This window comes from Bos indicus x Bos taurus, chromosome 13, assembly GCF_003369695.1.
Source record: "Bos indicus x Bos taurus breed Angus x Brahman F1 hybrid chromosome 13, Bos_hybrid_MaternalHap_v2.0, whole genome shotgun sequence".
In the NCBI taxonomy this organism is placed as follows: Eukaryota; Metazoa; Chordata; class Mammalia; order Artiodactyla; family Bovidae; genus Bos; species Bos indicus x Bos taurus.
In genome coordinates, this window is record NC_040088.1 from 45,823,712 (window position 1) to 45,851,635 (window position 27,924).

The 27,924-nt window shown below is 42.6% G+C and overlaps 1 protein-coding gene across 1 annotated transcript in view; it reads right to left on the reverse strand.

Moving 5' to 3' along the window:
* Nucleotides 1-21,848, reverse strand: part of PCSK2 (proprotein convertase subtilisin/kexin type 2) — a 240,593-nt gene extending 218,745 nt beyond the window's left edge. Inside the window, exon 1 of the mRNA XM_027559679.1 lies at nucleotides 21,321-21,848. Within this exon, the coding sequence (XP_027415480.1) occupies nucleotides 21,321-21,497 (177 nt within the window). The 5' untranslated portion in view covers nucleotides 21,498-21,848. The remainder of the gene's footprint in view (nucleotides 1-21,320) is intronic.
* Between the last annotated feature and the right edge of the window lie 6,076 nt (nucleotides 21,849-27,924).

A 27,924-nucleotide genomic window follows, 5' to 3' on the forward strand; every position in this document is an offset into this window, starting at 1 on the left:
TTTAATAGGTTCTCAGGGCTCATCTGTGCTAACCTGTATCTTATCCCCCAATCAAGGTTCCTCCTCCTTCAAGTCTGGACCTAGGGTCACACACCTCAGCCATCTGAATACTCTCACCTCTTTCTGTCTTGTTTTGGGAAAAGAGATGGGCAGAAAGTGGGTCTGGAGGAATATCAGTAAAGACCACCACCTCTCCTGCATGAGGCTCCTTCTCTGTCTTCCACTTCCCCAGGACCAACATAAATTGTAGCTCTTGTCAGGCTCTTGGGTGATTAACAAAGAAGCTCAGAGAGCATGATGAGTGGCTAAGCATGGAGACAGCAGCAGACCCAGGGAGGTAGTCTGTGGCTCTGATGGCTGAGGAGACCCTGGAGTCCTCATTAAGCTTCTCTGATCTTAGAGAAAGCCTCTCAGGCACAGGGGTTTCAGTCATGTATCATGATAATGTGTGTTACAAACCACAGAAAGTCTTATTGCTGTTGTTTTGCTAAGTCGTGTCTGACCCTTTGCAACCCCAGGGACTGTAGCCCACCAGGCTGCTCTGTCCCTGGGATTTCCCAGGCAGGATTACTGGAGTGGGTTGCCACTTCCTTCTCTGAAATCCTAGTAGCTCCAAACAGAAACCGATTATTTAGCTCAGTTTCCTGGATCAAAAATTTAAGCTTACTGAGTGGCCTCTCAGGTACTGACTTCATATATCAAGAGAATTTAGAGCACGTGACAGACTGGGAGAAAATATTTGCAAAGGATACATAAAAGATTGCTATCCAACATACACGAAGAGCTTTTAAAATTCAACAATCAGAAAATAAAGAACTTGATTTAAAAGTGGTCCAAGGGGACTTCCCTGGTGATCCAGTGACTAAGACTCCACGCTCCTCAATGCAGGGGGCCTGGGTTCAATCCCTGGTCAAGAAACTAGATCCCACATGGTGCAACTGAGAGTTTGCATGCCACAACTAAAAGAGTTCACACGTGTAAATTTTTAAATTAATTTTTTTGGAGTATAGTTGCTTTACAATGTTGTGTACAAAGAGCTTATACTGTACAGCAAAATGAATCAGCCATACATATCCATATATTCCCTCCCTTTTGGACTCCCTTCCCATTCAGGTTACCAGAATGCATTAAGCAGGATTCCCTGTTGTTAAAAACAAAACCAAAAACTAGTATTATTTTTCCTGCAAAAACAAAAAAAGAGAGAGAGCAAGAGGGATAATGCATGCTACAACAAAAGATCAAAGATCTTGCAGCTTCAGCTAGGACCCCATGCAGCCAAATAAATTTAAGTGTATATATATTCTTTTAATTGTTAAAAAGTAAATGGATCAAGGACCATAACAGATCCCTTGGCAATGAAGACACACAAGTGGCAAACAGGCAGATGAAGAGATACTCCACATCATATGTCATAAGGAATTACCAATGAAAACCACAGTGGCATATCACTACACATCTATTAGAATGACCCAAATCTAGAACACTGACTGCATCAAAGACTGGTGAGAAGGTGGAGCAATAGGGTGTCTTATCCATTGTTGGTGAGGATGCAAAACAGCATAGCCACTCTGAAAGACGGTCTGGCAGCTTAAGAAGCTAAACATACTATTTCCATATAATCCAGCAATTGCACTTCTTGGTATTTACCCAAATGAGTAGAAAACTCATGTTCAGACAAAAACCTGCGCACAGATGTCTACAGCAGCTTTATTCATAACTGTCAATATTTGGAAGCTTCCGAGATGTCCTTCAGTGGGTAAATGGATAAATAAACTGTGGTATATCTAGATAACGGACTATTGCTGCTGCTGCTGCTAAGTCACTTCAGTCGTGTCCGCCTCTGTGCGACCCCATAGACGGCAGCCCACCAGGCTCCCCCGTCCCTGGGATTCTCCAGGCAAGAATACTGGAGTGGGTTGCCATTTCCTTCTCCAATGCATGAAAGTGAAAAGTGAAAGTGAAGTCGCTCAGTCGTGTCCAACTCTTAGCGACCCCATGGACTGCAGCCTACTAGGCTCCTCCATCCATGGGATTTTCCAGGCAAGAGTACTGGAGTGGGGTGCCATTGCCTTCTCCAAATGGACTATTATGCACTGCTAAAAAGAAATGATCTATCAAATCACGAAAAGACATATTACTAAAGCAAAGGAACCCAGTTTGAAAAGTCTGCATACTGTATGATTCCAACTATCTGAAATTCTTGAAAAGGCAAAACTGTGCAGAGAATAAAAAAAGTTCAGTGTCTGCCAGAGGTGGTGGGGGCTGAGAAGAACAGGTAGAGCACAGAGAATATGGGGGAAGTCCAAATATTTTGTATGATATTATGATGATAGATATGTCACTATACTCAGGTCCAAACCTACAGAATTTGCACCAAGAGTGAACCCTAAGGTAAACTATGAATTTCTGGCATTATGATGTGGCAATATAGGTTCATCCTTGGTAAAAAAAAGGTGCCATTCTGATGAGTAATGAGGAAAAATGTTGATAAAAGTAGACAGCTTATGTGTGTAGGGGCAGGCATGTATGAGAACTATCTGTACCTTTCTCTCAGTTTTGTTGTACACTTCAAATTGCTTTTTTTAAAAAAGAGCAGTATACTTTTGTTTTAAAGATTTTTTGATGTGGACCTTTTTAAAAGTCTTTGTTGATTTTGTTACAATATTGCTTCTGTGTTTTGTTTTGATTTTGTGGCCATGTGGCGTGTAGGATCTTAGCTCCCCAAGCAGGGACTGAGCCTGTACTTCCTTCATTGGAAGTGCAGAGTCTTAACCACTGGACTGCCAGGGAAGTGCCTTAAAGTTGCTTTTAAAGAATAGTCTTAAAAATAGACTTTTGGGCTCAGTGACAGAAGTAGAGGGCGGGATGATTTGAGAGAATAGCTCAAATTGAAGCATATACATTACTTATGTAAAATGGATAACCAGTGTGAGTTTGATGTATATACATTTCTGTATGTAAAATGGATATACATTACTGTATGTAATGAAGCATATACATTACTGTATGTAAAATGGATAACCAGTGCGAGTTTGATGTGTGAAGCAGGGCACACAAAGCTGGTGCTCTGTGACTACCTGGAGGGATAGGGTGGGGAAGGAGATGAGAGGGGGTTCATGATGGAGGGGACACATGTTCCTATCGCCAAATCATATTGATGTATGGCAAAAAAAATCACAATATCATAAAGTAATTATCCTCCAATTAAAAGAAATAATATTAAAAATAGTCTTAAAAATAATATAATCCATTTAAGAAAGAAAGTGTTAGTTGTTCAGTCCTATCTGGCTCTTTGTGACTCCATGGACTGTAGTCCGCCAGGCACCTCTGTCCACGGAATTCTCCAGGCAAAAATACTAGAGTGGGTAGTCATTTCCTTCTCCAAGGGATCTTCCTGATTCAGGGATCAAACTTGGGTCTCCCACATTGCAGGCAGATTCTTTACCATCTGAGCCACCAGGAAAGACGCTCATTTCAGTGGATTTCAATTGCTATAATTACCCAAACAAAGCAGCGTGTTGGAAATGGAATATAGAGTGAGGGAGTGAGTGAGTGAGTAGAGTTGCTCAGTTGTGTCCGAGTCTTTGCGACCCCGTGGACTGTAGCCCCCAGGCTCCTCCGTCCATGGGATTCTCCAGGCAAGAATACTGGAGTGGGTTGCCATTTCCTTCTCCAGGAATATAGACTATGTATCTTTCTTTTTTTCAATTTTTATTTATTATTTTTATTTCTTTTGATCATTCTTTTCCTTTTATTTGTTTGAGGGGCATGTTTGGGCAGTGAATAGCATGGAGATGAGGACTTGGGCATTTTGAATAAATCCAGTGATTCTAAAACTATAAAAGGAGATAATAATTGGAACTATTCAATAAGAAGTCATTCCACTCTTAGCAGACTGGCATAGGGATGCACAGCAAATGATATGCTATCTCATAAAAATCAATCAACAAGAAACAGACCAAGACAATTTCATACTGAAGGCAAATAAGCCACATTATTTAGATGAATAAAGTAAATATGATTTCACCAGAGAAGTGGAAGTCTTGACAGCTCCTTTGAACAGATGCCGCTCAAACAGCAGAGGAGCCTAATTATTTATTTGTGCCTTCAGCTCCTCTGTCAACAGGAGGAAGCCTGTGGTGTGAGGATGTCATGTCTTTCAGTAACCAGATGTGACAGAAAATCTTACTCAGCCCGAACTTATCAGGGCATATTGTAAGGGTCACCTGATGTGAGAAAGCCCTTTGTATGTAGAACCAGAAGCCAATTGCTAAACAGAGCTTTCCACACTTCAACACTTAAAATAGGTATTTGTAAGAGCTGGATGAAGCCATCAGATCAAGTGAAGTCTTATAAGCTAGAGAACTATAATATGCTTTTCTTTGCACATAAATCTGAGTATGTCACATTGCTGTCTGTAGAACCTAGCCCTTTTAAAGCACTTTGTCTCTGCAGGTCTCAATAAAAACTTGTCAATAGAATATAACTATATGGATGGATGTTCCTTTGGAATTAGCTATTTGTAAGAGGAGGGGATCAGCTCTTTGAGAGGAAGATAAAGGAGAAAGGGGAAAATCCTTGATCTAGCACTCAGGACAGCTGGTTCTAAACCCACCCAGCTCATTTCTAAGCTTCTCCTAAGCATTGTTCTCCATGGACAACACTCAATTCTCTTCTGTCATGCTAAGAGCTTCTCTTGCCTACAACTAGGAGCACCAAAAGGCAAAACAGCTTGGGATGTCCATGATTGTTTATTTCTGTAGGACTGAGCTACTAGTCCACAGTGGGATTCAAACTCTGATTTATCCCCAAGAACTACACAACTAATTTATATCAAATCTAAAATGACAGACAACGAGACAGGTGAAGAATAGCTGAGTCTCAGCCTTACTCACACAGACAGTTCCTTTCTAGACTAAGGAAAAATTTCCATGTATCATCTCAGAAATAAAAATCTAGTATAGGCACCGTTCCTTTGGAATATCAGGGAATAAGGGGCTTATCCGGTGTGCTGAGATGACATTTCTGTCCTGGCTTTTCTGTTTGATTTGTAAGTTAGGGGGCTAGTTTTAGATTCATGTATTTGTGTATTTAAGAGGAAGTGGGATGCATTGAATCATTTTGTTCTTAGCTGGAATATATTTGATGGATGGAACTGGCCACCTCTACGAGCCATTCACTGTGGCTATTAGCATCTCTGATGTCATCATCCAGTGGCAATGGGATAAAAGACAGGTAACCTGATTCCCTAATAGCAACATCTGTCAATAGGGATGGTGCTACCTGCTTCCAGGATATGAATGGTTTCTTAGGACAAAAGAGCAAGGCAGCCTCTACCTCCAACTTCACTATCAGCTCAACTTGTTATCCTAGGGTTTCCTGTATATGGCCACTTGGTTATACTTTTCAAGAATCTTTCAATGCCCCCTTCTATTTAGGCACAAAATTCCAATGCCTAACATGGTGTGGGTGACCCCTCATGAACTGTCCTCAGTACACTTCTGTGGCTTCATCTCCCCTCTTTCTTAGCATCTAGTCAGGTGACACTAACAGTAAACCTTATACAATTCCAGTGCATTTTGTTTCACCTGCTACACCATCCTCTCTTCAGTTCAGTTCAGTTCAGTCGCTCAGTCGTGTCCAACTCTTTGCAACCCCATGAATTGCAGCACGCCAGGCCTCCCTGTCCATCACCAACTCCCGGAATTCACTCAAACTCACGTCCATTGAGTCGGTGATGCCATCCAGCCATCTCATCCTCTGTCGTCCCCTTCTCCTCCTGCCCCCAATCCCTCCCAGCATCCGAGTCTTTTCCAATGAGTCAACTCTTTGCATGAGGTGGCCAAAGTACTGGAGTTTCAGCTTTAGCACCATTCCTTCCAAAGAACACCCAGGACTGATCTCCTTTAGAATGGACTCGTTGGATCTCCTTGCAGTCCAAGGGACTCTCAAGAGTCTTCTCCAACACCACAGTTCAAAAGCATCAATTCTTCGGCGCTCAGCCTTCTTCCCAGTCCAACTCTCATATCCATACATGACCACTGGAAAAACCATAGCCTTGACTAGACGGACCTTTGTAGGCAATGTAATGTCTCTGCTTTTCAATATGCTATCTAGGTTGGTCATAACTTTCTTTCCAAGGAGTAAGCATCTTTTAATTTCATGGCTGCAGTCACCATCTGCAGCAATTTTGGAGCCCAAAAAAATAAAGTCTGACACTGTTTCCACTGTTTCCCCATCTATTTCCCATGAAGTGATGGGATCAGATGCCATGATCTTCGTTTTCTGAATGTTGAGCTTTAAGCCAACTTTTTCACTCTCCTCTTTCACTTTCATCAAGAGGCTCTTTAGTTCTTCTTCACTTTCTGCCATAAGGGTGGTGTCATCTGTATATCTGAGGTTATTGATATTTCTCCCAGCAATCTTGATTCCAGCTTGTGCTTCTTCTAGCCCAGCATTTCTCATAATGTACTCTGCATATAAGTTAAATAAGCAGGGTGACAATATACAGCCTTGACATACTCCTTTTCCTATTTGGAACCAGTCTGTTGTTCAGTGTCCAGTTCTAACTGTTGCTTCCTGACCTGCATATAGGTTTCTCAAGAGGCAGATCCGGTGGTCTGGTATTCCCATCTCTTTCAGAATTTCCCACAGTTTATTGTGATCCACACAGTCAAAGGCTTTGGCATAGTCAATAAAGCAGAAATAGATGTTTCTCTGGAACTCTCTTGCTTTTTCGATGATCGAGCGGATGTTGGCAATTTGATCTCTGGTTCCTCTGCCTTTTCTAAAACCAGCTTGAACATTTATAAACTCCCTTTTACTTGCTGAAATTTTGAGCCTCACTGCAAATCACCTCAACCTGACCTTGCCTGCCTTGTGAAGACTCCCCTTCTGCTTTACATGTCGGATATCACAGATCCATCACAAAATACACGGTCAGGACTCTGGTTGCCTATGACAGACACTCCAATTTATCTGGGATTTCTCTATTTCTGTATTTTATTTATGCCTTCTGTGCAGCAGACGATTTTTTTTTCTTTTTAATTTATTTAGTTTTAGTTGAAAGATAATTGCTTTACAGTATTATGTTGGTTTCTACTAAACATCAACATGAATCAGGCATAGGTTTACCCACGTCCCCTTTTACCTGCACATCCCTCCCACCTCCCTCCCCATCCCACCCTTCTAGGTTGTTACCGAAGCCTGGTTTGAGTCCCCTGAGTCCTACAGCAAATTCCCATTGGCTCTCTATTTTACATATGGTAATGTATGTTTCCATGTGACTCTCTCCATACATCCCACCCTCTCCTTCCACCCCCCTGCAGCTGTGTCCATAAGTCTGTTTTCAATGTCTGTGTCTCCACTGCTTGTGCAGTAGACACTGTTTTAATGCCCTTCCTATATCCCCTCTCCTTGCCCTGGAGATCACTGTAGACCGTGTCTCTCTGTGCCAAAGTCTTCATGCATCTCTCTGCTGAGGGGGTTCTCTGACTGTGGATGCATGCTTGGTCTGCTTGGGGTGGGCAGAAGTACAAGGGATTTGCTGCCCCTCAGGTGTAATCTGATGAAGAATAGGGGCTGGTGGCTACATTTTCTGGCTTATTCCTCCTTGGATGGGATAACTCAGAGTTGCTATAGCTCCCAGAGTGTCCTGTAGGAGAATGTTGCAGAAGTGGTCCTCATTTTTTTTTTTAATGTGGACCATTTTTTAAAAGTCTTTATTGAATTTGTTACAACACTGCCTCTGTGCTATGCCTTGGTCTCTTGACCACAAGGCATGTGGGACCACAGTCCCCCAACCAGGGATTGAACTGGCACTGCCCGTATCAGAAGGTGAAGTCCCAACCACTGGACCACTGAGGAAGTTCCCCTCACTTTGCTCATGTCTCTCTGTATCAGTTCCTTTGGATGGTTCCCTTCCACACTGACTTTGAACCTGACCAGATGGCTTTCTTTGGCCAATGGGACTTAATAAATGTAACACAACCAAAGATTCAAAAAGTGTTTGCACACAAGAGTTTGACCTCTTCTCTATATCTGAAACCTTTCTTACTTGTCCCCAAGTCCATGTCTTGGGGTCTGATATCACACTTGCCTGAGTATGCTAGGCACATGTTTATTGAATGGACTAAACCTTCTGCTTGTATGCTTACCCTGCTAAGGCTGTGGCTCCTGTTACTTTCTTTGTCCATTGGTTTCAAACTCCCATAACTTTTTTTGGTCCTTTCCTCCTTTCTAAGTTCATGGCCAGAATGGCTTGTTTCAGGCTTCAGCTTCTGGGTCCAAATTTGGCTCTCACCTTGCCTCATTGCAGACACAACTCTCCAAGGTTCCCTTGGCCTGATTCTGCATCCCACTCCCTGATGGTACTGCTCCTGGACTCCAAGAGACCAACAGTGGCTTGTTTCCCAAACTCCTCCCCACATCTTGGGCTCTGCAAGGTCTTACTTGGTCTCCTATTCTTGGTTGACACAGGCAACAAGAACTGACTAGAATAAACTTTCATGCCAACTACCTTTTTACATGCAAACTCCATCATTTTTTAAGAGAACTGATAGCGTCCTGATGAAACTGACATTGCTCCCCCCATCCCCAACCCCTGCCCTCAGAGATGTGGAGAACAAGCTAAGGGCGAGGAAACAGAATTTGTGGATCTCCTTGCTGTTTTCTGCTGCTGGCTTCTTAATTTCTCCTTAAGTCCCAAGATTTTAGACTATTAATGTTAATTAATTAATTGAACACAATTAGGCACAAATTAGGATATTCTTATAACTGTTCCTAACATGCTTGATTTTCCTGATTACAGTATCTCATAGCACATCTGTTTATCATTTACTGAGTATCTAATGCTATTGCGAAATTTTTGAATTTTTTCTAACCACATATTTTGATATTTATTGAGTGCTTGCTAAATGTACAGCACTGTGTTAGACACTAAGGAGGCAGTCAAAGAAATACAAAATTCTTATTCTACCTTTTATCAAGTATAAATCCAATAGATCATTGTTTTAATCTCTGCATCTATGAGCAGTTTTGTTTGGGAACCTGGAATCCATAAAAAATGTAGGAGCAAAACTGAAAAGCAGACCAGGAAGACCTGAAATGAACTGGCAAACAAGTTGGTTTACATGCCTAATCACTCAAAGAAATCTTGTTCAGTCTGGTTCTCTCTCTTGTCTAGTGTGAATGCATCGTTTGAACCACAGCAGGAAGCAAAAGGGTTCAAATGCTCATAGCAAATTTCTGGGAACATAAACATCACATTTCATCTCCTTTTCTTCATGTGTAAAATTTGGGGTTAATCTAATGCCTTTCCAAGATCTCTTCCTGCTCTGACAAGCTGTAATTCCATAACTTAAGTTATTGGTTGTCAAAATTTAAATGAGTCTGGATAAACCAGTTAGAATAACCAGCAGGTATCTCACAATATTTTGGTGGGGTACCAATTGGTGAGTGGTCTGACAAGTGTTTAGAAATCATTATCATAAAAGTCATTAGAAGCATAGAAGTTTAAGTCACCATAATAATACTTTTCCTCTTTCTTGAGTTTTTAAAAAAATTTTATTATTGGAGTATAAGTGCTTTACAATATTAGTTTCTGCTGTATAACAATGTGAATCAGCTATATGTGAACATATATGCCCTCCTTCTTTAGCCTCCCTTCCACCCCATCCCCTCTAGGTCATCACAGAGCACCAAGCTGAGCTCCCTGTGCTGCACAGCAGCTTCCACTAGCTGCCTATTTTATAGGCAATATATATATGTCAATGCTGTTCTCTCAGTGCACCCGAAATGTCCACCGACAGATGCATAGATAAAGAAGATATGATACATGTATATAACAGAATATTACTCAGCCATAAAAAGGAATGAAATTTTGTCATTTGTGGTGATGTGGATGGACCTAGATAGACCCTGTCATACAGAGTAGATTGAGAAAGAGAAAAACAAATATCACGTATTAACACATACAAATGAAATCTAGAAAAATAGTACAGATGACCCTATTTCCAAGGCAGGAATAGAGACAGAGACTTAGAGAACAGATGTGTGGCTGTGCTCCGGGGTGGGTGGAGGGTGAGACAAATTGGGAGAGCAGCAAAACTTTTCTTCTTGTCCCCCCTTTATATAAAGGAATTGTCAACACTTGATACTTCTACTGCATCTTACTGACTGCAGCCTCACAGTTTGGCTTCCTTCCTGTAGCAGACACTATCCATTTCCTGTTCAAATCCTTTTGGGCCTCAGCATTTAGTGCATGCAAGCCTCTGGATCTACTTGTCTGAGAATTTTCTCTGGCGACCAAATTATGCTCTGTTTGAACATTTGCCAAGTCAAAATGCTGCAGAGTCCATGTCACCCAGAAGAAACTATCAATCATGAATCAGTGTCTGATTGCAATTGGTGTATAAATACCCCAGTTCCCTCCCCACTCAGGCAGTATGACTCTGGGACATGATTCTAAACCAGCTCCCAGAGTTTCCTAGTGGGACTGAGTCCCAGTTACTCACAGTGACAACTTGTTATACGATATACCCTAAGTTCCTGCCTTCCCTTCCCTTTCTCAATTGCCCACTCCCCTGCCAATATTTACTAGAATCACTCTTTGAATAAACAACTTGTATTTAATCCTTATCCCAAGGACTACTCCTGGGGACCCAAACCAACATACTTTTCTTCCCATGTGCTAAGGTGGCTCCTCCAATTTTAATAATGACCTCATCTCTAAAGCCAGTGGCCTCTGTTGCCCCATCCCTCCTTTCCTAATCCTCAACTGCATTCTGTTCACAGTCCTGCACTCTCTCAATGATCCTTCCATATCCCTAACAGTCCAAGTTCTGGCTCCTCTTTCTCCCTCCGCGTCCAAAGTCCCCTGAAATTTTGTGCTAAAACCTCTTCACTTCATTTTCTCTCAACACTCTTCCTTGGTGATGGCTATTTAGCTATGGCATGACTGAGGAGCATTTCAGCTAGTTGATCACCTTCACCTCTTCTTGGCTTTGGTAACTTACCTCCATAGACCTTATCATTGTTTGGAAGTGCTCAATTTGGGGAGTCTTGAGTTTAACACCCTACTCACCATATCTTTCTTCCTTTCAGCTCTCTCACTACTAAACTCAATTAACCTTTTCTTCTACTTTTTTGATATTCCATTTTTTAAAAAACCCCATTTCTTTTTCTTCCCACTTCCATCATCCCCATTTGAGTGCTATTTACGAAAATGACTCAGTTGGTAATACTATATCCTGCTTGGCCCCTTGGTACTGGCCAGAAGTCATTGCTAGCCCTCTGTCAGCATCTTCTCCCATTCTCATTTTCAGAGCACAAGACTTTATCTCTTTTGAAGCCCCCATCCCAGCCCTGCTTTCTTCACTCTAAACATTGACCTTGCCTCCTACATCTTTGAAATAACTGTGACTCCTAAGTGGATATTCTTCCCATATCTTCCTCTGTGACCTAAAAACTGAACTTCATCTGCCCACTCTTCTCTTTGTTATATCAAAGAAAGGAGAGTTCCTTTTTCATGTGCTGGCTCATCCCTTCACTTTTAAATAAAACCCAGCTAACCAGGAGATGCTCGAAAATGAAGAGCTCGGGATTGAAGAAGTTCTGGTAAAAGGACTTGTGGTGAAATTAGATTTTAGGAAAAACTAGAAGAATTGGATGTTTAGGGGAGTCAACGCCACATTTAAAGTTATAAATGAAGGGCCATTCTAGGATCCTACAATTTTCTTCATTTTCTTATCAACTTTATAATGGGAGAAAGTGTTAACATGCTGTAACATTCTTAAGTTTATTTCATTCTATGTCAGAAAATTAAGGGTTTGTGTCAATGTTTCATTTGCAACCTAAGAACTTATTATTTCCAATTATTCTCATCAGAGGACCATAGCATATCACAACAATATCCAAAAAATCATGGTCAAATAGCTTTAGGGACAAAAATAACTTGTCAAGAGAGTTTATTACTTTTTCTATATGTAGAAAGCCATGTAGAAGCCATCAACTAATACCCAATCATTATATTTAGGTTAGAAGAGTTAACTCAGATGTAATTTTTTGATTCCCTGACCATCAGAGGATTTTAGCCACCAAATCATCTTTAGCTATAACAGATACATTTTAGTAGAAAAAGACAAACTAAAATTATTGTTTTTCAACTGCCCTGTGGTTATTTGAATCTCAAATAATATATTCCAGAAATTTTGTACAGGGTTTCTATCAAAATGATGAATCTGAGCTCTAATGTAAAATAAAGTTTCTGCTGTAGTCGGGGGAAATCATTTAAACATCAGGTTTCATATTTTATTTTTAAAGCTTGACTTCTTTGAGTAGTTACACTTGAATATACAATTATTGCAAACTTAACTATCAGCATCACTCTCTGATGTACTATAACATTATGATCTACAGCTAATAAGACCTTTTGAAATAGAAACTGATTTCTAGATATTCACTCACTTGAGAAAAAGAGGTATAATTTCCCCCTTCTTTTATATTTATTAGGTTTTAACTGCAGGCTTTATTTTCTCTGCTCAAAGAACTCATCTATTCTAGTATTGATAATTTCTAAGTTGGGAATTTCAGGGAAACACTGGAGTCTGTCAGTCAGTGATTTGCTGGTTGTTAACAACTTCTATTTTCTAAATTTCTGCCTATAAATAAATGGGTACTATAGGAATAATTTCTTTTATTTTTATTTATTTTTTTATTTTACGTGCTCCCCATCCTGAACCCTCCTCCCTCCCCCCTCCCCATACCATCCCCCTGGGCCGTCCCAGCGCACCAGCCCCAAGCATCCAGCATCGTGCACTGAACCTGGACTGGCATCTCGTTTCATACATGATATTTCACATGTTTCAATGCCATTCTCCCAAATCTTCCCACCCTCTCCCTCTCCCACAGAGTCCATAAGACTGTTCTATACATCAGTGTCTCTTTTGCTGTCTCGTACACAGGGTTATCGTTACCATCTTTCTAAATTCCATATATATGCGTAAGTATACTGTATTTATGTTTTTCCTTCTGGCTTACTTCACTCTGTATAATAGGCTCCAGTTTCATCCACCTCATTAGAACTGATTCAACTGTATTCTTTTTAATGGCTGAGTAATAATCCATTGTGTATATGTACCACAGCTTTCTTATCCATTCATCTGCTGATGGACATCTAGGTTGCTTCCATGTCCTGGCTATTATAAACAGTGCTGCAATGAACATTGGGGTACACGTGTCTCTTTCCCTTCTGGTTTCCTCAGTGTGTATGCCCAGCAGTGGGATTGCTGGATCATAAGGCAGTTCTATTTCCAGTTTTTTCAGGAATCTCCACACTGTTCTCCATAGTGGCTGTACTAGTTTGCATTCCCACCAACAGTGTAAGAGGGTTCCCTTTTCTCCACACCCTCTCCAGCATTTATTGCTTGTAGACTTTTGGATTGCAGCCATTCTGACTGGTGTGAAATGGTACCTCATAGTGGTTTTGATTTGCATTTCTCTGATAATGAGTGATGTTGAGCATCTTTCCATGTGTTTGTTAGCCATTTGTATGTCTTCTTTGGAGAAATGACCCAATCAAAAAATGGGCCAAAGAACTAAATAGACATTTCTCCAAAGAAGACATACATATGTATAAGTCTTTTAAAAATACTATTGTTGCTATAATTTGGCTTGGTTTGGTTGCAAGGCTTGGAGAATCATTTTAGCAATAAAGGGACATTTATTGAGAATGTATTGGTTTGAGTAATGCTGGTTGTTCTAAAGATAAAATCCTGAATCTCAGTGCCTTAATATAATAATTTTTCATTCACATAAGGTCATCTAAGTCAAGAGTCAGGGATGTGGGCTCCTCTCATCTTTTGACTCTGACATCTTTAGCTTTTGCTTTCAAAGTTACTGTTCTCGATCACATCAAGACTCAGAGCAGAAAAGAGTGTGGAAAATCAACCTGTATGTAGTTTTTATGCATCAAGCATAGAAGAAATGCACATCACTTCTGTTTACAATACCTTGTTTGGGATTATCATATGATCACATCTACCTGCAAGGCAGTCTGGGAAATGAGATCTTTCTACATGAGGTAGCTCATGTAGAAGAGGAAGTTAGTTTGATGATTAGCTTTAAGTCTCTGTCACAGAGTTCTTTGGCTGAGAAGTTGAGCAGGAAATTATTAGAAACTCAGATGAAATATTTGCATCTCCCAAGACCTGGGTGGGTGCTCTCATGCTAACTATACTCTATTCTCCATTCTATAGCAACTAGTGAGTCAAATTTCCTAAGGAAGCCGGTATGATTGGTGGAGATAATTACCATGGTCTATAATGAATTATAGATCACTGAACTATCTGGGCCAGGCCATCTCATGGACCATGGCTGATTCATGGGTGGGTTGCCATTGGGTTGAGTGTCTAATTCTTCACTTAATTAGATTGTCACTCCTGAGAAGGTACAACCCACAAAAGCTTTCTTGAGTAAAAAATATGGCTAGGTCATCATCTTATTACTATTGCTACCACCAATAATAGACCTTTATTCTATGCACTCAGCACTGTGTCCAGAACTTGACACGCACTATATTATTGATCTTTCACAACCCCCATATTTTATTAACCATTTCAAATAAAATGAGCCTCTGAGGGATTTCATTATTGAGCCAAGTCTCCAGTGCTGTCTAATCCAAATCACATCATCTTTTCCTTTCGACATTACTGTTCTTGGTTTCCTTCAACTACAAGAGGGGCATTGGGCATGGTGATATCTGTGACAGATGTGACTGGTGACTGGTCCAAGGAAAGGAACAAATTATGTGCAATGGAAATTCCCAAAAGATAAATGCTCTGTTCTAGAACAATCAGAGAAGGTGTGAGGGAAGAACTTGGACTTGACCTAAGTCATAATGTATTAAGTTGGAGTCTGAAAAGAATTCATGGCAGCCATGTTGGAGAAGTAGGGTTCTGGGGTCTTTTCCTTTAGCTAGCATGGGAGTAGATCTTGTAGTCAGAAAAACTATCCCTTAAGGGCTTCTTAAATAGGAATCCTTTTGGAAACACTTAGGATCAAATCTATTTCCTATTGTTTCTGTCTTCATCCCCCAAACAGAGGAAGATGGCCAGAGAATTCTTTTGACTGACAAAATTACTTGCATTGGAAGTGAAAGTAAAGTTATACAATATGGATTCAATATCACTGGGGTATTAAGACACTATTAAAATGGTGAAAATAAATATTCAAAATACATACATCTGCCAAAAGAGTCCTATCCATAATAGGTAAAGAATCCCTACAAACCAAAAATTGAGACAGATAACCCAAAAGAAAATATTTTAAGGGCAAAACACCTGAACAGATACTGCATAAAAAAAAATCCAAAACACAAATAAGCATGTGAAGAGGCATTCAGCTTCAGAGGATCATCAGGGAAACACAGAGTACAAATCACAACTAGACACACTACGTACCCGTCAAAACAGCTAAAAGGAAAAAGGGATAAAATATCAAATGTTGGTGGGGATGTGGAGCAAATGGAATCTTCACACACGGCTGGCAGGCATGCAAACTGGCACAACTACTTTGGAAAACTGTTTGCCAGTTTGTCCGTGGTCAGCAGAATTCTGGGAGGGCCCCCAGTGTTTCTGCTCCCTGTGTCCTTGTGCCCCAAATAATCCCCTCCCCTTGAGTAAGAGCAGGATGGTGTCTATGACAATTTTCCTTCTGTGATTAGATTCCATCACATGGCAGAGGTGAAGAGGTTTATCAAATGTAGTTAAGGCCCCAGATCAGTTTAGTCTGATTCAAAAGAATCAAAAGAGAAATTTTCCTGGGTGGGCCTGACTTAATCAGGTTAACGTAAACCAGGGACTGTCCCTTCCAGAAAGCAGAGATCTGAAGGGTGAGATTGTATGAAAGCTTATGGAGGAGGCCATGTGGCAAGGTCATGAGGGTCACCTCTAGAAGCTGGGAGTAGTCCTGGTCTTACAGCCAGCAAGAAAATAAAGATTCCAGGTCTGCAACTACAATGAGTTGAACTCTCATTAAAATCTGAATGTGCTTGGAAGAGGATTTTCCCTTAGTTGTGCCTCTGGATGTGGACACAGCTGGTCAATATCCAGAGCTCAGTCTGTGAGGCTTTAAGCAGAAGCTTCACTAACCAACTAACACGTGCCAGATTCTTTATGCAAGAAAAAGAAATAACCAAATTGTGTGGTTTTAGGTCACTAAATTTGTACTGGTTTGTTATACAACAAAGGAAAACTGATATTCCTAAGAATATTCCCAACAGAAAGGTATAAATGTATTCACCAACATACATATACTACAATATTCACAGAAGCAATATTTTTTAAGCAATTTAGCCTAAAGCTAAAAACTATCCAGGTGAGCATAAAGGGGACTTTTGGAATGCTGATGATAGTTTATCTCTTGATTTAGAGGCTGGGTACATATGTGTGCCCATTTAACAAAAAATTTTCAAGCTGTGCTCTTTCCTAAATTCAGTTCAGTTGCTCAGTTGTGTCCAATTCTTTGCGACCCCTTGGAAGCAGCACACCAGGCTTCCCTGTCCATCACCAACTCCTGGAGTTGGCTCAAACTTATGTCCATCGAGTCGGGGATGCCATCCAACCATGTCATCCTCTGTCATCCCCTTCTTCTCCTGCCTTTAATCTTTCCCAGCATCTGGGAAAGAAATCTTTCCTAAATTATACTTCAATAAAATTAAAATGACCAGAAATTTACTCTTTCATTACCTAATAGTATAATTACTACTGGACTAGAAAATTTTTTAACAATTATACATATAAAAGTGGTCACATGATTTTACTTGTGTAATCATCCTAGCCTCAGTCCTTCATGAGCAAAAAATAAAACATTATAGTAAAAGAAAAAAACTTAATTGTCAGCTGTTTGGATTTCTACTTTAATTCTCACATGCTTTTTAGTCAACCCTCAACACATTACTTTGATAAATAATTTTCATCTTATTTTTTTAAGTTTTTATTTATTCTTTATTTTTATTTATTTATTTAAAATTTAAATTTATTTATTTTAATTGGAGGCTAATTACTTTACAATATTGTATTGGTTTTGCCATACATCAACATGAATCTGCCATGGTTGTACACGTGCTCCCCATCCTGAACGCCCCTCCCACCCCGCTCCCCGTACCATCATCTTATTTTTAAAAGGAATTAAAATTGGCAGTGCATTGAAAATTTTAAAGCAATCTTTAGAATAATGTCTTTGTCATTGTTGTAAACTTTAAGTACATATACATCTCTCTCACAGATCTGGGCCACATCATGATAAAATAGAAAACTTTAGTTTCAACACACCTTCCTGAGGGTAAAGTTATAGGTACTTTTATTCCATTTTCAAGAGGAAATATAACTGTTTGCTCATAGTCTTGTGGAGTTAGGCAAAATAATTGACAAATATTCATTGAGGCTCTTAGACATAGGCTACTGTGCTCAATATAGACATGATAAAAAGACATAGTATATTGTCTTTTGGAAGATTTACAGCCTACCTGAAGAAGTGCATACTCAAGCATACTAATGACATATGCTCATATAATACCAAATAAGTGTTAAATATAGAAAAAAGAAAAGAAAAAATAACTGAATTCTAAAATGGTGCCCAAAAGGCAAAGTATTTGGCAGTCAGGGAAAGCTTCCTGGAGGCAGCATGATAGAAAAACAAAATTATTTTCCATTGGGCTTTAAATCTGAGGGTACTTTTAACCTCTTGGAGCTTTAAAGATTTTCATCTGAGAATTAGAGCTGATGCCAATAATTTCTATCTCACCAATGCATGAGATGAAATAACTTAGTAAAATAGCAGGCCCTCCTCCATCCTTCAGATGAATAACTGCTGAGAGTCTCTGCTGTCTTACACTGAGCATCTAGAAGGATGGGGTGATAGGGAGAGGAAGGAAAAGGAAGTGTTGAGGGTTTAAAATGAAAAATAGATAAGAAATGTTGACCAAAGTACATTACAACATGATGAAAATAAGACTGAACAGTGTTTGGGAAACCCAGAGGAGTAAGGAAAGAAGTTTTCTTACAGGCTGGCAAATCCAGTAATGGCTGGAATTGGTAAGAAAACCAGAAATACAGAAGATTCCATCCCTGAATATTTACCTTTTCAAGTGGGAAGACACTAACACCCATGTTTACTTACATGTATGAACTGACTGGGCTTCCCAGGGGGCACTACCAGTAAAAAAAAAAACTCAACTGCCGATGTAGGAGATGTAAGAGACTATGGGTTTGATCCCTGGGCCAGGAAGATCCCTTGGAGGAAAGCATGGCAACCCACTCCAGTGTTCTTGCCTGGAGAATTCCACAGACACAGAAGCCTGGGGGCTATAGTCCATAGGATGGCAAAAAGTTTCATGAACTGACTAGAGAACAAGTAATGAAACATTACAGCTTAAGTCACGTAGTCTTTGCTTTTTCATCCCACAGGAATTTGGAGACGGGAAAGCTCATAGCATCAGGGAAGCTTGGGGACTCAGTCTAGGAGGATGGGTGGGCATGGATCCAAAGAAGGAAAAGAACGTTTATTCTCAACAAGTGTAGTTTCATGCAACAATTCATCGGAAGTGTCACTGACTTTTACTTAAACATGTCTCAGAACAAAATCATTGGATAAGAGTACTTCTGAGAGATCGTGGAAAAGTAAGGAGGATGTGGCAAAGTAAAAACCCATCTTTCCTAGATGGGAATTGCAAGTTTGAGGCTGTAATGCAAAGGATGGGAAAGAGGCTGAGGTGTCTGATTTCACCCCAAAATAGGAGTTCCTTGAGATTCTAAGGTAAGTGTATGCAGAGGATTTAGATTCTTTTACGAGATTGTTTTCTACACCTCGTTGCTCAATTCCCATCACCAAAACTGTAAATCCCTTGTTGAGCTGTTCACCACCATACAAAAAAGAAATAACTTTCTTAGAAAATTAATATGTTAAGCCATGATCTGTCTCAGCTACACCTGGGTTTGCTTACATTGCTGAGATCAAATGCTAAGGGCACAGTTTCAAAAAGGAGAAGTTAACAGGATAATGATGTCTGCCCATCCCATGGAAAGGGCCTGGTAGGGGGTGAGTTGGTGTTTAGTCGCTCAGTTGAGTCGCTCAGTTTAGTCCCACTCTTTTGCAACCTCACAGACTGTAGCCAGTCATACTCCTCTGTCCATGGGATTTCCCAGGCAAAAGTACTGGAGTGGGTTGCCATTTCCTTCTCCAGGGGATGTTCCCCACCCAGGGATAGAACCCGAGTCCCCAGTGTTTCTTGCATTGTAGGCAGGACTCTTTACCACGGAGTCACCTGGGTAGCCCGGGCGCGGAGGGCGGGGAGAGGGTTAGATTTTCCCCTCCAACTGCAGCTCTTTTACAAAGGTGGGGTTTTTAAAGAGCTTGCTGCCACATCTCTTTTCATACCCTAAAGGCGAGCATGCCCTGCAGAGCAGGTAGCTTGGAGTGCTATACACTAACAGGTTGAAGAGCGTAAGTTCATCTCTGCTTCTTCCCTTGTGTCCCCAAGTCCGTTCTCTACGTCTGCGTCTCTATTCCTGCCCTGCAAATATCTGGGTTTAAATTCTTGACAGTTTTCATCGTGGACCCTTATCTGAGGCAATTTCCTTATCAGAACCATAGGCTTCATAATAACAGCAGTTTCCCAGAGTTGTTGAAAGTATTAAATAAAAGTGTGTATAGAGACTCCATCACCCTCCCAACCCCCCGTGACTGTCAGCTAGTAATAATCAGTACTATATTTATGCGCCTGGTTCCTGGATCTTGCCAAGTTTGGGGGCGTGAGGGTGGGAAGAAGGAGGGGATGCTTGTTTGTTGTGTTGGCGGCACTCTGGAAACAGCCCCCATACCCCGGGCCCCAGCAGCGCGGGATGCCGCGGTCCGCGTCTCCTCTCCCCGCTCCACCCACGCTTCCTCCTAGAGCAACAAGTTCCCCCGCAGGAGCCGCCCGCGCGCCTCCGGCAGCCCTGGTGTTTCCCGGACCTCCGTCCAACTCCCTGGCAGACCCATTTGGGGGTCAGAACCGCGGTGGCCAACGCCCTACCGAGGCAAGAGAACCCGCAGCAGGTGGAAGGAGCCTGAGCCGCGGCTGGGAAGGAGGCGCCACGCGTGGGAAGTCGGGACCGAGTCCCCAGCTCGCGCTGCCCTGGCGACGCACAAGCATCACCCGAAGCGCCCACCGCTCAAGAGTCTTTCCTGGGGTCAGGAGGGAGGACTGGGACCGGAATCCCACAGACTTTCCACCCGGCCAGCCCTCCGGTCGCTAGATCGCACGCAGCCCTCAGTCCTCCAGATTCCGCTCGCCCCGGTTTCTCTCTGCCCTCTCACCCCACCCCACCCCTCGTCAGGTCCCCTAAGGACACTTAAGATCCCTGGCAGGACATTTCGCAGGAAGCAAGTAGATCAGCCGCGATCCCCATCCAGTGCTCTCCGCTCCCTCGCCCTTGCAGACTGGGGACCCTGGAGTCTCCGAAGCAGTTCCGCGGCATCCCGGCTGGGAAACGGCTGAACTCTGACAACTTCTTGGATGGGGATCCCCGCTTTCTGGTGGGAAAGCCAAGCCGGCTGCCCACATACAGGGAGAGATACCCCGACTTCTCCGAGGGGAAATCCCATTAAAATCTACCTCCCCAGCGTCTACCGCTGCAAGTTGAAAACTGGGGAGCCGACTGAGTGCGCTTCGAGGTGGGTGGGCAGAGGCGAGGTGGGCAAGTTTCAGCCCTCGATTTTGAAAAGACAAACCAGTTCTGTTTCCAAGTCTCCTGGAGCTGGGGGCTGTCTTCCCTGGAAAAGAGCCGGGACCAGAGTCAGGCAAGGGAAGTCCTCCTGGCGCGGGGTTCGAATAGCAAGCAGATGAACTGCGATGTCCAAGCTTCCAGCCCTGTCCCTCGGAAACTAGCCTTTCTCCGGGAGATAGGGGCGGGGGGCACATCCCCGACGGGTCTGCCACGCCAAGCCCAGACGGCGGGCACTTCTTGCCTCACCCCCAGGCAGCCTTGAGAACTTGGTCGCTCGGACAGCAGCCCGGGCGCACCGCATTGTTTGAAAGGTGTTATCCTGTTTTCTCCACCAAGTCAAAGGGCGATCAATTGTTTTCATGACCTTCCGAGTAGCATTTGAAGGGCATTTTAATTACATAACCCGTGAAAGATCACCGGAGGCGATGTCGTGTGAAGAGCCGATGGCAGAATATCTGCATCGCACAAGAAAGAAAACTTGCGAATCTGCAATGAGATTGCGCAGGGCTGCCACCGTTTAGAAACAAACATGCGAAATGCAAGGGAGATGCTTACCTTTCGGACTCCAAAACCGTGCTCTGCTGCAACTTGGCGAGCTTCTTCCTCTCCCCCTCTGTGCAACTCCACAAGAAAATGATTCGTGAAGACCGGTCTCTCAGCAGATGCAAAAACCATGACACAGAAGAGGAGCCCCGCGGCCGCCTTCCCCTGGGAGATACAACCACCTCTCATCTTTCTTTGGGAGTGAAAAGTGGTATCAGGAGGCGCGCAGGATGGCGGAGCAGGGTCCCACAAGGAAGGTCCAAATTAAAAAAAAAAAAAAAAATGTAGTTTTTGTTGTTGGTGTTTGTTTTTTGAAAAATCTTTGTGTAGAGGAAAACACTGATTAGGGGTTTGGAAAGCAGCAAATCAGTGTGTGTTCTCCAGCCTCTGGCCGGCGGGGAAGCCGTGTGGTCTGGCAGCCCGGCTCGCTCGCAGCGGTGCTAACGTGCAGAGCTGTGTGTATCTCAGAGAAAGAGCGAGTGTATCTGTGCTTGATGCTAAATCTGCATTTTCAGCTCCTCCTCGGCTCCAGTTCCATCGGGGAGGGAGGAAAGCACCAGCCTGAGTGACGTGCGCCCGCCGGCAGCCAATGAGGGCTGCAGAGACGGCGGGCCTCGCCCCGGGCCGCCCGGGGCCCGCCCCTGCCCGCCCCCGGCCGGGCCGGTCCGCCTCCGCCCGCTGGGGGCGCCGTGAGGCGAGCCCGCGCCCCCGCCCCTTTCAGCACCCTGGAGAGCGCCCCCCATCTCCGCCCGGGCCGCGCGCTCCCGGGAAAATCCCCCCAGCTGTAATCCGGTCGGTGGCGCCGGAGTGATGTCATTGTTGGTGGAAATCTGTGGGGCTCTGCAAAGGGAATTACGGTGTGCGCCGCTCCCGAGGCCCCGAGGACAGCTGGGGCACCGGCCTCTCCCTTCTCTGCTTCCCTGTTTATTTTCTGCTGCAAAACAACTCTCTCGGTCTCTTTCCCTCCCTCTCTCTCTCACACACACTCACGCGCGCGCGCACAAACACACACACACACACACACACACACACACACACACACACACACACACTGAAATCCTACTCGCTTCCCCTTCTCTCAATAACAAAGCGAACATTAACTCTCCTCCCGCCACTTTGGGCAGGCTTAGCTTCCCTTACAGGCAAGGAGTGGGGGAGCGGGGGAACGTAGCCTTCTTGGGGTGACTCTTGGGGGCGAGAGTGCAGGAGCGAGCTATTTTTTAATTTTTTTGTAGGCTCCAGGCGGATCTGGAACGAAACAGCTGGGCAGCCTGGCAGGAGACCAGGCTCGCCCCCACCAGCAAGTGGGATCAGATGAGACTCCTCCAGAAGTCTGGGCTGCTCCGCGGAGACCGCCTTCAAGACGCCTCGGCAAGGACTGACGCCTGGAGGTGCCTTCTCAGGCTTGGGGACATGGCCCAAGGACAGGGATGGTGCGTCTTGGGGAAGGCACAGCCACAGATCCAGGCACTGGGATGACACTGTCTGAGTGTCCTCGACTGGGGCAAATTCAGGCCAAGTGGCAGAGGGTCAACTAAGTTATCTAGTTAAGCAATGTGCACTCATGTCCTAGGAACTGCTTACTACTGGCTTCTTTCTGCCCTAGTGAGAGGAAGCAGGGAGGCAATGTCTGCAATAAAATGAATGCGATTGTTTTAAAGCAACTCAAACAATATTGAGGTGTACACTGATCTCAACTGTGTAGCTCCAAAGTTCAAAATCCTGCCTTACTTGAATAAGAGATAAGAGGGTTCCCCCCTGCCCCCAGACGCTTAACTATATGCAATACATCCAGAGCAGGGGAGGTGGGAAGGAGAGAGAGATTATAATAATCACACATTACATATATGTGTGTGTGTATTTCAGACTTCCTCCTTTTCATTTTAGCATGAAGTTGGAATCTACATAAGAAAACCACTAACGGTAGAAATGAATACACAGTCCCATGGGACACTGTCTTTGAAGCAGATCTCATTGTTGAAGTTGGCTCCCGGAAAACCTGTTCAGGCATTACCAAATAAAAGTATAGGTTTTACTGAAGATTTTGATAGTAGCACAAGAAATCTGTATACAGTTGTTATTATTATTATTATGACTACCTCTACTACTACTTGAATTCCTTTAAGAAAAACTAAATAAGGTGCTGAGAAGGTGCTAAAACACAAGACTAGAGTAGAGACAAAGTTTCTGGAAAAGTGTCAATAAAAGGGAGCAGAGCTACTCTCATTTCCTGAGTTCTTTACTGCTCAGAGGTTCATTTCTGCTAAGATTAAAAAAAACAAAAACAAAAACACCCTATCTTACTCCATCCCTTATCACTGATAGTCCATCTGTTTGATTTTAACACAAGGTTTTCTTATCTAGAGACTGTCAACTCTTCCTTTCTCTCACTTCCTTATATTTTACCCTATTTTGAATCAAAGTATGAGACCATAATGTGGGAGACCCGGGTTCGATCTCAGGGTCAGGAAAATCCCCGGAGAAGGGAATGGCAACCCACTCCAGTATTCTTGCTTGGATAATTCCATGGACAGAGGTGCAGTCCACGTGGTCAAAAAGAGTCAGACACGATGGAGGGACTAACACTTTCACTTTCACATGAGGCTGGGAAGAAGAAATACTAAGTGGTTCTTCCTACCCTGTATTATCATTTGAGAAAAATGGCACCAAATGTGAAAATTACATTAGATGGATTCACAATCATGGAGAGCATTTCAAAAGCAGCAACAGAGATAAAAATCTAAGTCTTTAGAAAAATAGATCTGAAGAGCATTAAATAAGTCAATTTAGAAGATTATGGGTATTGGGAAATAGTGCTGCTAATGTAGCTAACTCTTTCTGAAAATGAGCATGAAATTACCATCTATTCAGAGACATTTATTAATTTTTTTCTGCAACGACAGAGCAATACTTCATTTCCTAAATAAATTCTAAAAATGAAATGCTAGTCAGTGTTGAATCTTATGTATCTGCATTTTAAATAATTAAAACCATGTAAAATTGGATACAAGCTAAATAAAGCCTGGGTGGCTGATTAGAATAAGCCATTTTTAGTGGTTTATATAGAATGCAGCTCATCGTAATATTGTCAGAACAGCATAGTGAATGAAAATAGAAATTTTTGTGGTGCAAGTACTAAATTTCTAATGTATAACAATGTAGTAAGCAAGTGGAGGAAATGCACTGATATTATTTGAAATACAAATGCACATCCATGTGCATCATGTGTTTTATATAACTATCTCTACCATTTTTTTTTTTATTATCAATAGTAACTTTGTTGTAAAAGGTGAACAGAAGATGGCAGCGGACTGTTTCAAGGACTGAAATGGAATGCCGTTGACAAGAACGCTATTGCAGCTTCTGCTGTCACTGGCTATGTCACTGGGGCCAAACCGTTGCATCTCTCAAAGCCTTTGTCTCCTTATCCGTAAAAGGAGACGGTTGAATTAGACACCTTCCAGATCTGAAAGCAATTTCAAAGAGATGCCCAAGTACAGACTTTGACATAGAAAACATCATCAATAGCTTGAGGAATGTTGAAGACAATCATGCCTTTTCAGTAACATTATGGTGGCCAATAGACCTATTTATTGTTAGGTAACCTCTCTTAAGGGGCTTCCCTGGGAGAGCAGCTGATAAAGAATCTGCCTGCAATGCAGAAGACCCTGGTTTGATTCCTGGGTCGGGAAGATCCCCTGGAGAAGGGATAGACTACACACTCCACTATTCATGGGCTTCCCTGGTGGCTCAGACAGTAAAGAATCTGCCTGCAGTGTGGGAGACCTAGGTTCAATCTCTGGGTTGGGAAGATCCCCTGGAGGAGGGCGTGGCAACCCACCCCAGTATTCTTGCCTAGAAAATCCCATGGACAGAAGAGCCTGGCGGGCATAGTCCATGGGGCCAGAAAGAGTCAGACATGACTGAGCGACTAAGCACAAACACAACCTCTCTCAAAGAGTCTTATGTTTACTAATTTTGCAAAGTTGAGGAAAGAGTAAATGATCCCAGGGCTTCCCATGGGGCTCAGTGGTAAAGAATCGACCTGCCAAAGCAGGAGATGCAAGAGACACGAGTTTGATCCCTGGGTCAGGAAGATCCCCTGGAGTAGGAAATGGCAACCTACTCCAGTATTCTTGCCTGGAAAATTTCCATGGATAGAGGAACCTGGCGGGCTACAGCCCAGGGGGTCACAAAGAGTTGGACATGACTGAGTGAAATGCAGTACTTGGATGCAATCTCAAAAATGACAGAATGATCTCTATTCGTTTCCAAGGCAAACCATTCAATATCACAGTAATCCAAGTCTATGCCCCAACCAGTAATGCTAAAGAAGCTGAAGTTGAATGGTTCTATGAAGACCTACAAGACCTTTTAGAACTAACACCCAAAAAAAGATGTCCTTTTCATTATAGGGGACTGGAATGCAAAAGTAGGAAGTCAAGAAACACCTGAAGTAACAGGCAAATTTGGCCTTGGAATACAGAATGAAACAGGGCAAAGACTAATAGAGTTTTGCCAAGAAAATGTACTAGTCATAACAAACACCCTCTTCCAACAACACAAGAGAAGACTCTACACATGGACATCACCAGATGGTCAACATCGAAATCAGATTGATTATATTCTTTGCAGCCAAAGATGGAGAAGCTCTATACAGTCAGCAAAAACAAGACCAGGAGCTGACTGTGGCTCAGACCATGAACTCCTTATTGCCAAATTCAGACTTAAATTGAAGAAAGTAGGTAAAACCACTAGACCATTCAGGTATGACCTAAATCAAATCCCTTATGATTATACAGTGGAAGTGAGAAATAGATTTAAGGGCCTAGATCTGATAGATAGAGTGCCTGATGAGCTATGGAATGAGGTTCGTGACATTGTACAGGAGACAGGGATCAAGACCATCCCCATGGAAAAGAAATGCAAAAAAGCAAAATGGCTGTCTGGGGAGGCCTTACAAATAGCTGTGAAAAGAAGAGAAGCGAAAAGCAAAGGAGAAAAGGAAAGATATAAACATCTGAATGCAGAGTTCCAAAGAATAGCAAGAAGAGATAAGAAAGCCTTCTACAGTGATCAATGCAAAGAAATAGAGGAAAACAACAGAATGGGAAAGACTAGAGATCTCTTCAAGAAAATCAGAGATACCAAGGGAACATTGCATGCAAAGATGGGCTCAATAAAGGACAGAAATGGTATGGACCTAACAGAAGCAGAAGATAATAAGAAGAGATGGCAAGAATACACAGAAGAACTGTACAAAAAAGATCTTCACGACCCAGATAATCACGATGGTGTGATCACTCACCTAGAGCCAGACATCCTGGAATGTGAAGTCAAGTGGGCCTTAGAAAGCATCACTACGAACAAAGTTAGTGGAGGTGATGGAATTCCAGTTGAGCTATTCCAAATCCTGAAAGATGATGCTGTGAAAGTGCTGCACTCAATATGCCAGCAAATTTGGAAAACTCAGCAGTGGCCACAGGACTGGAAAAGGTCAGTTTTCATTCCAATCCCAAAGAAAGGCAATGCCAAAGAATGCTCAAACTACCACACAATTGCACTCATCTCACATGCTAGTCAAGTAATGCTCAAAATTCTCCAAGCTGGGCTTCAGCAATATGTGAACCATGAACTTCCTGATGTTCAAGCTGGTTTTAGAAAAGGCAGAGAAACCAGAGATCAAATTGCCAACATCTGCTGGATCATCAAAAAAGCAAGAGAGTTCCAGAAAAACATCTATTTCTGCTTATTGACTATGCCAAAGCCTTTGACTGTGTGGATCACAATAAACTGTGGAAAATTCTGAAAGAAATGGGAATACCAGACCACCTGACCTGCCTCTTGAGAAATGTGTATGCAGGTCAGGAAGCAACAGTTAGAACTGGACATGCAACAACAGACTGGTTCCAAATAGGAAAAGGAGTACGTCAAGGCTGTATATTGTCACCCTGCTTATTTAACTTCTATGCAGGGTACATCATGAGAAACGCTGGACTGGAAGAAGCACAAGTTGGAATCAAGATTGCCAGGAGAAATATCAATAACCTCAGATATGCAGATGACACCACCCTTATGGCAGAAAGTGAAGAGGAACTCAAAAGCCTCTTGATGAAAGTGAAAGAGGAGAGTGAAAAAGTTGGCTTAAAGCTCAACATTCAGAAAACGAAGATCATGGCATCTGGTCCCATCACTTCATGGGAAATAGATGGGGAAACAGTGGAAACAGTGTTAGACTTTATTTTTTGGGCTCCAAAATCACTGCAGATGGTGACTGCAGCCATGAAATTAAAAGACGCTTACTCCTTGGAAGGAAAGTTATGACCAACCTAGATAGCATATTCAAAAGCAGAGACATTACTTTGCCAACAAAGGTCCATCTAGTCAAGGCTATGGTTTTTCTTGTGGTCATGTATGGATGTGAGAGTTGGATTATGAAGAAAGCTGAGCGCCGAGGAATTGATGCTTTTGAACTGTGGTGTTGGAGAAGACTCTTGAGAGTCCCTTGGACTGCAAGGAGATCCAACCAGTCCATTCTGAAGGAGATCAGCCCTGGGATTTCTTTGGAAGGAATGATGCTAAAGTTGAAACTCCAGTACTTTGGCCACCGCATGCA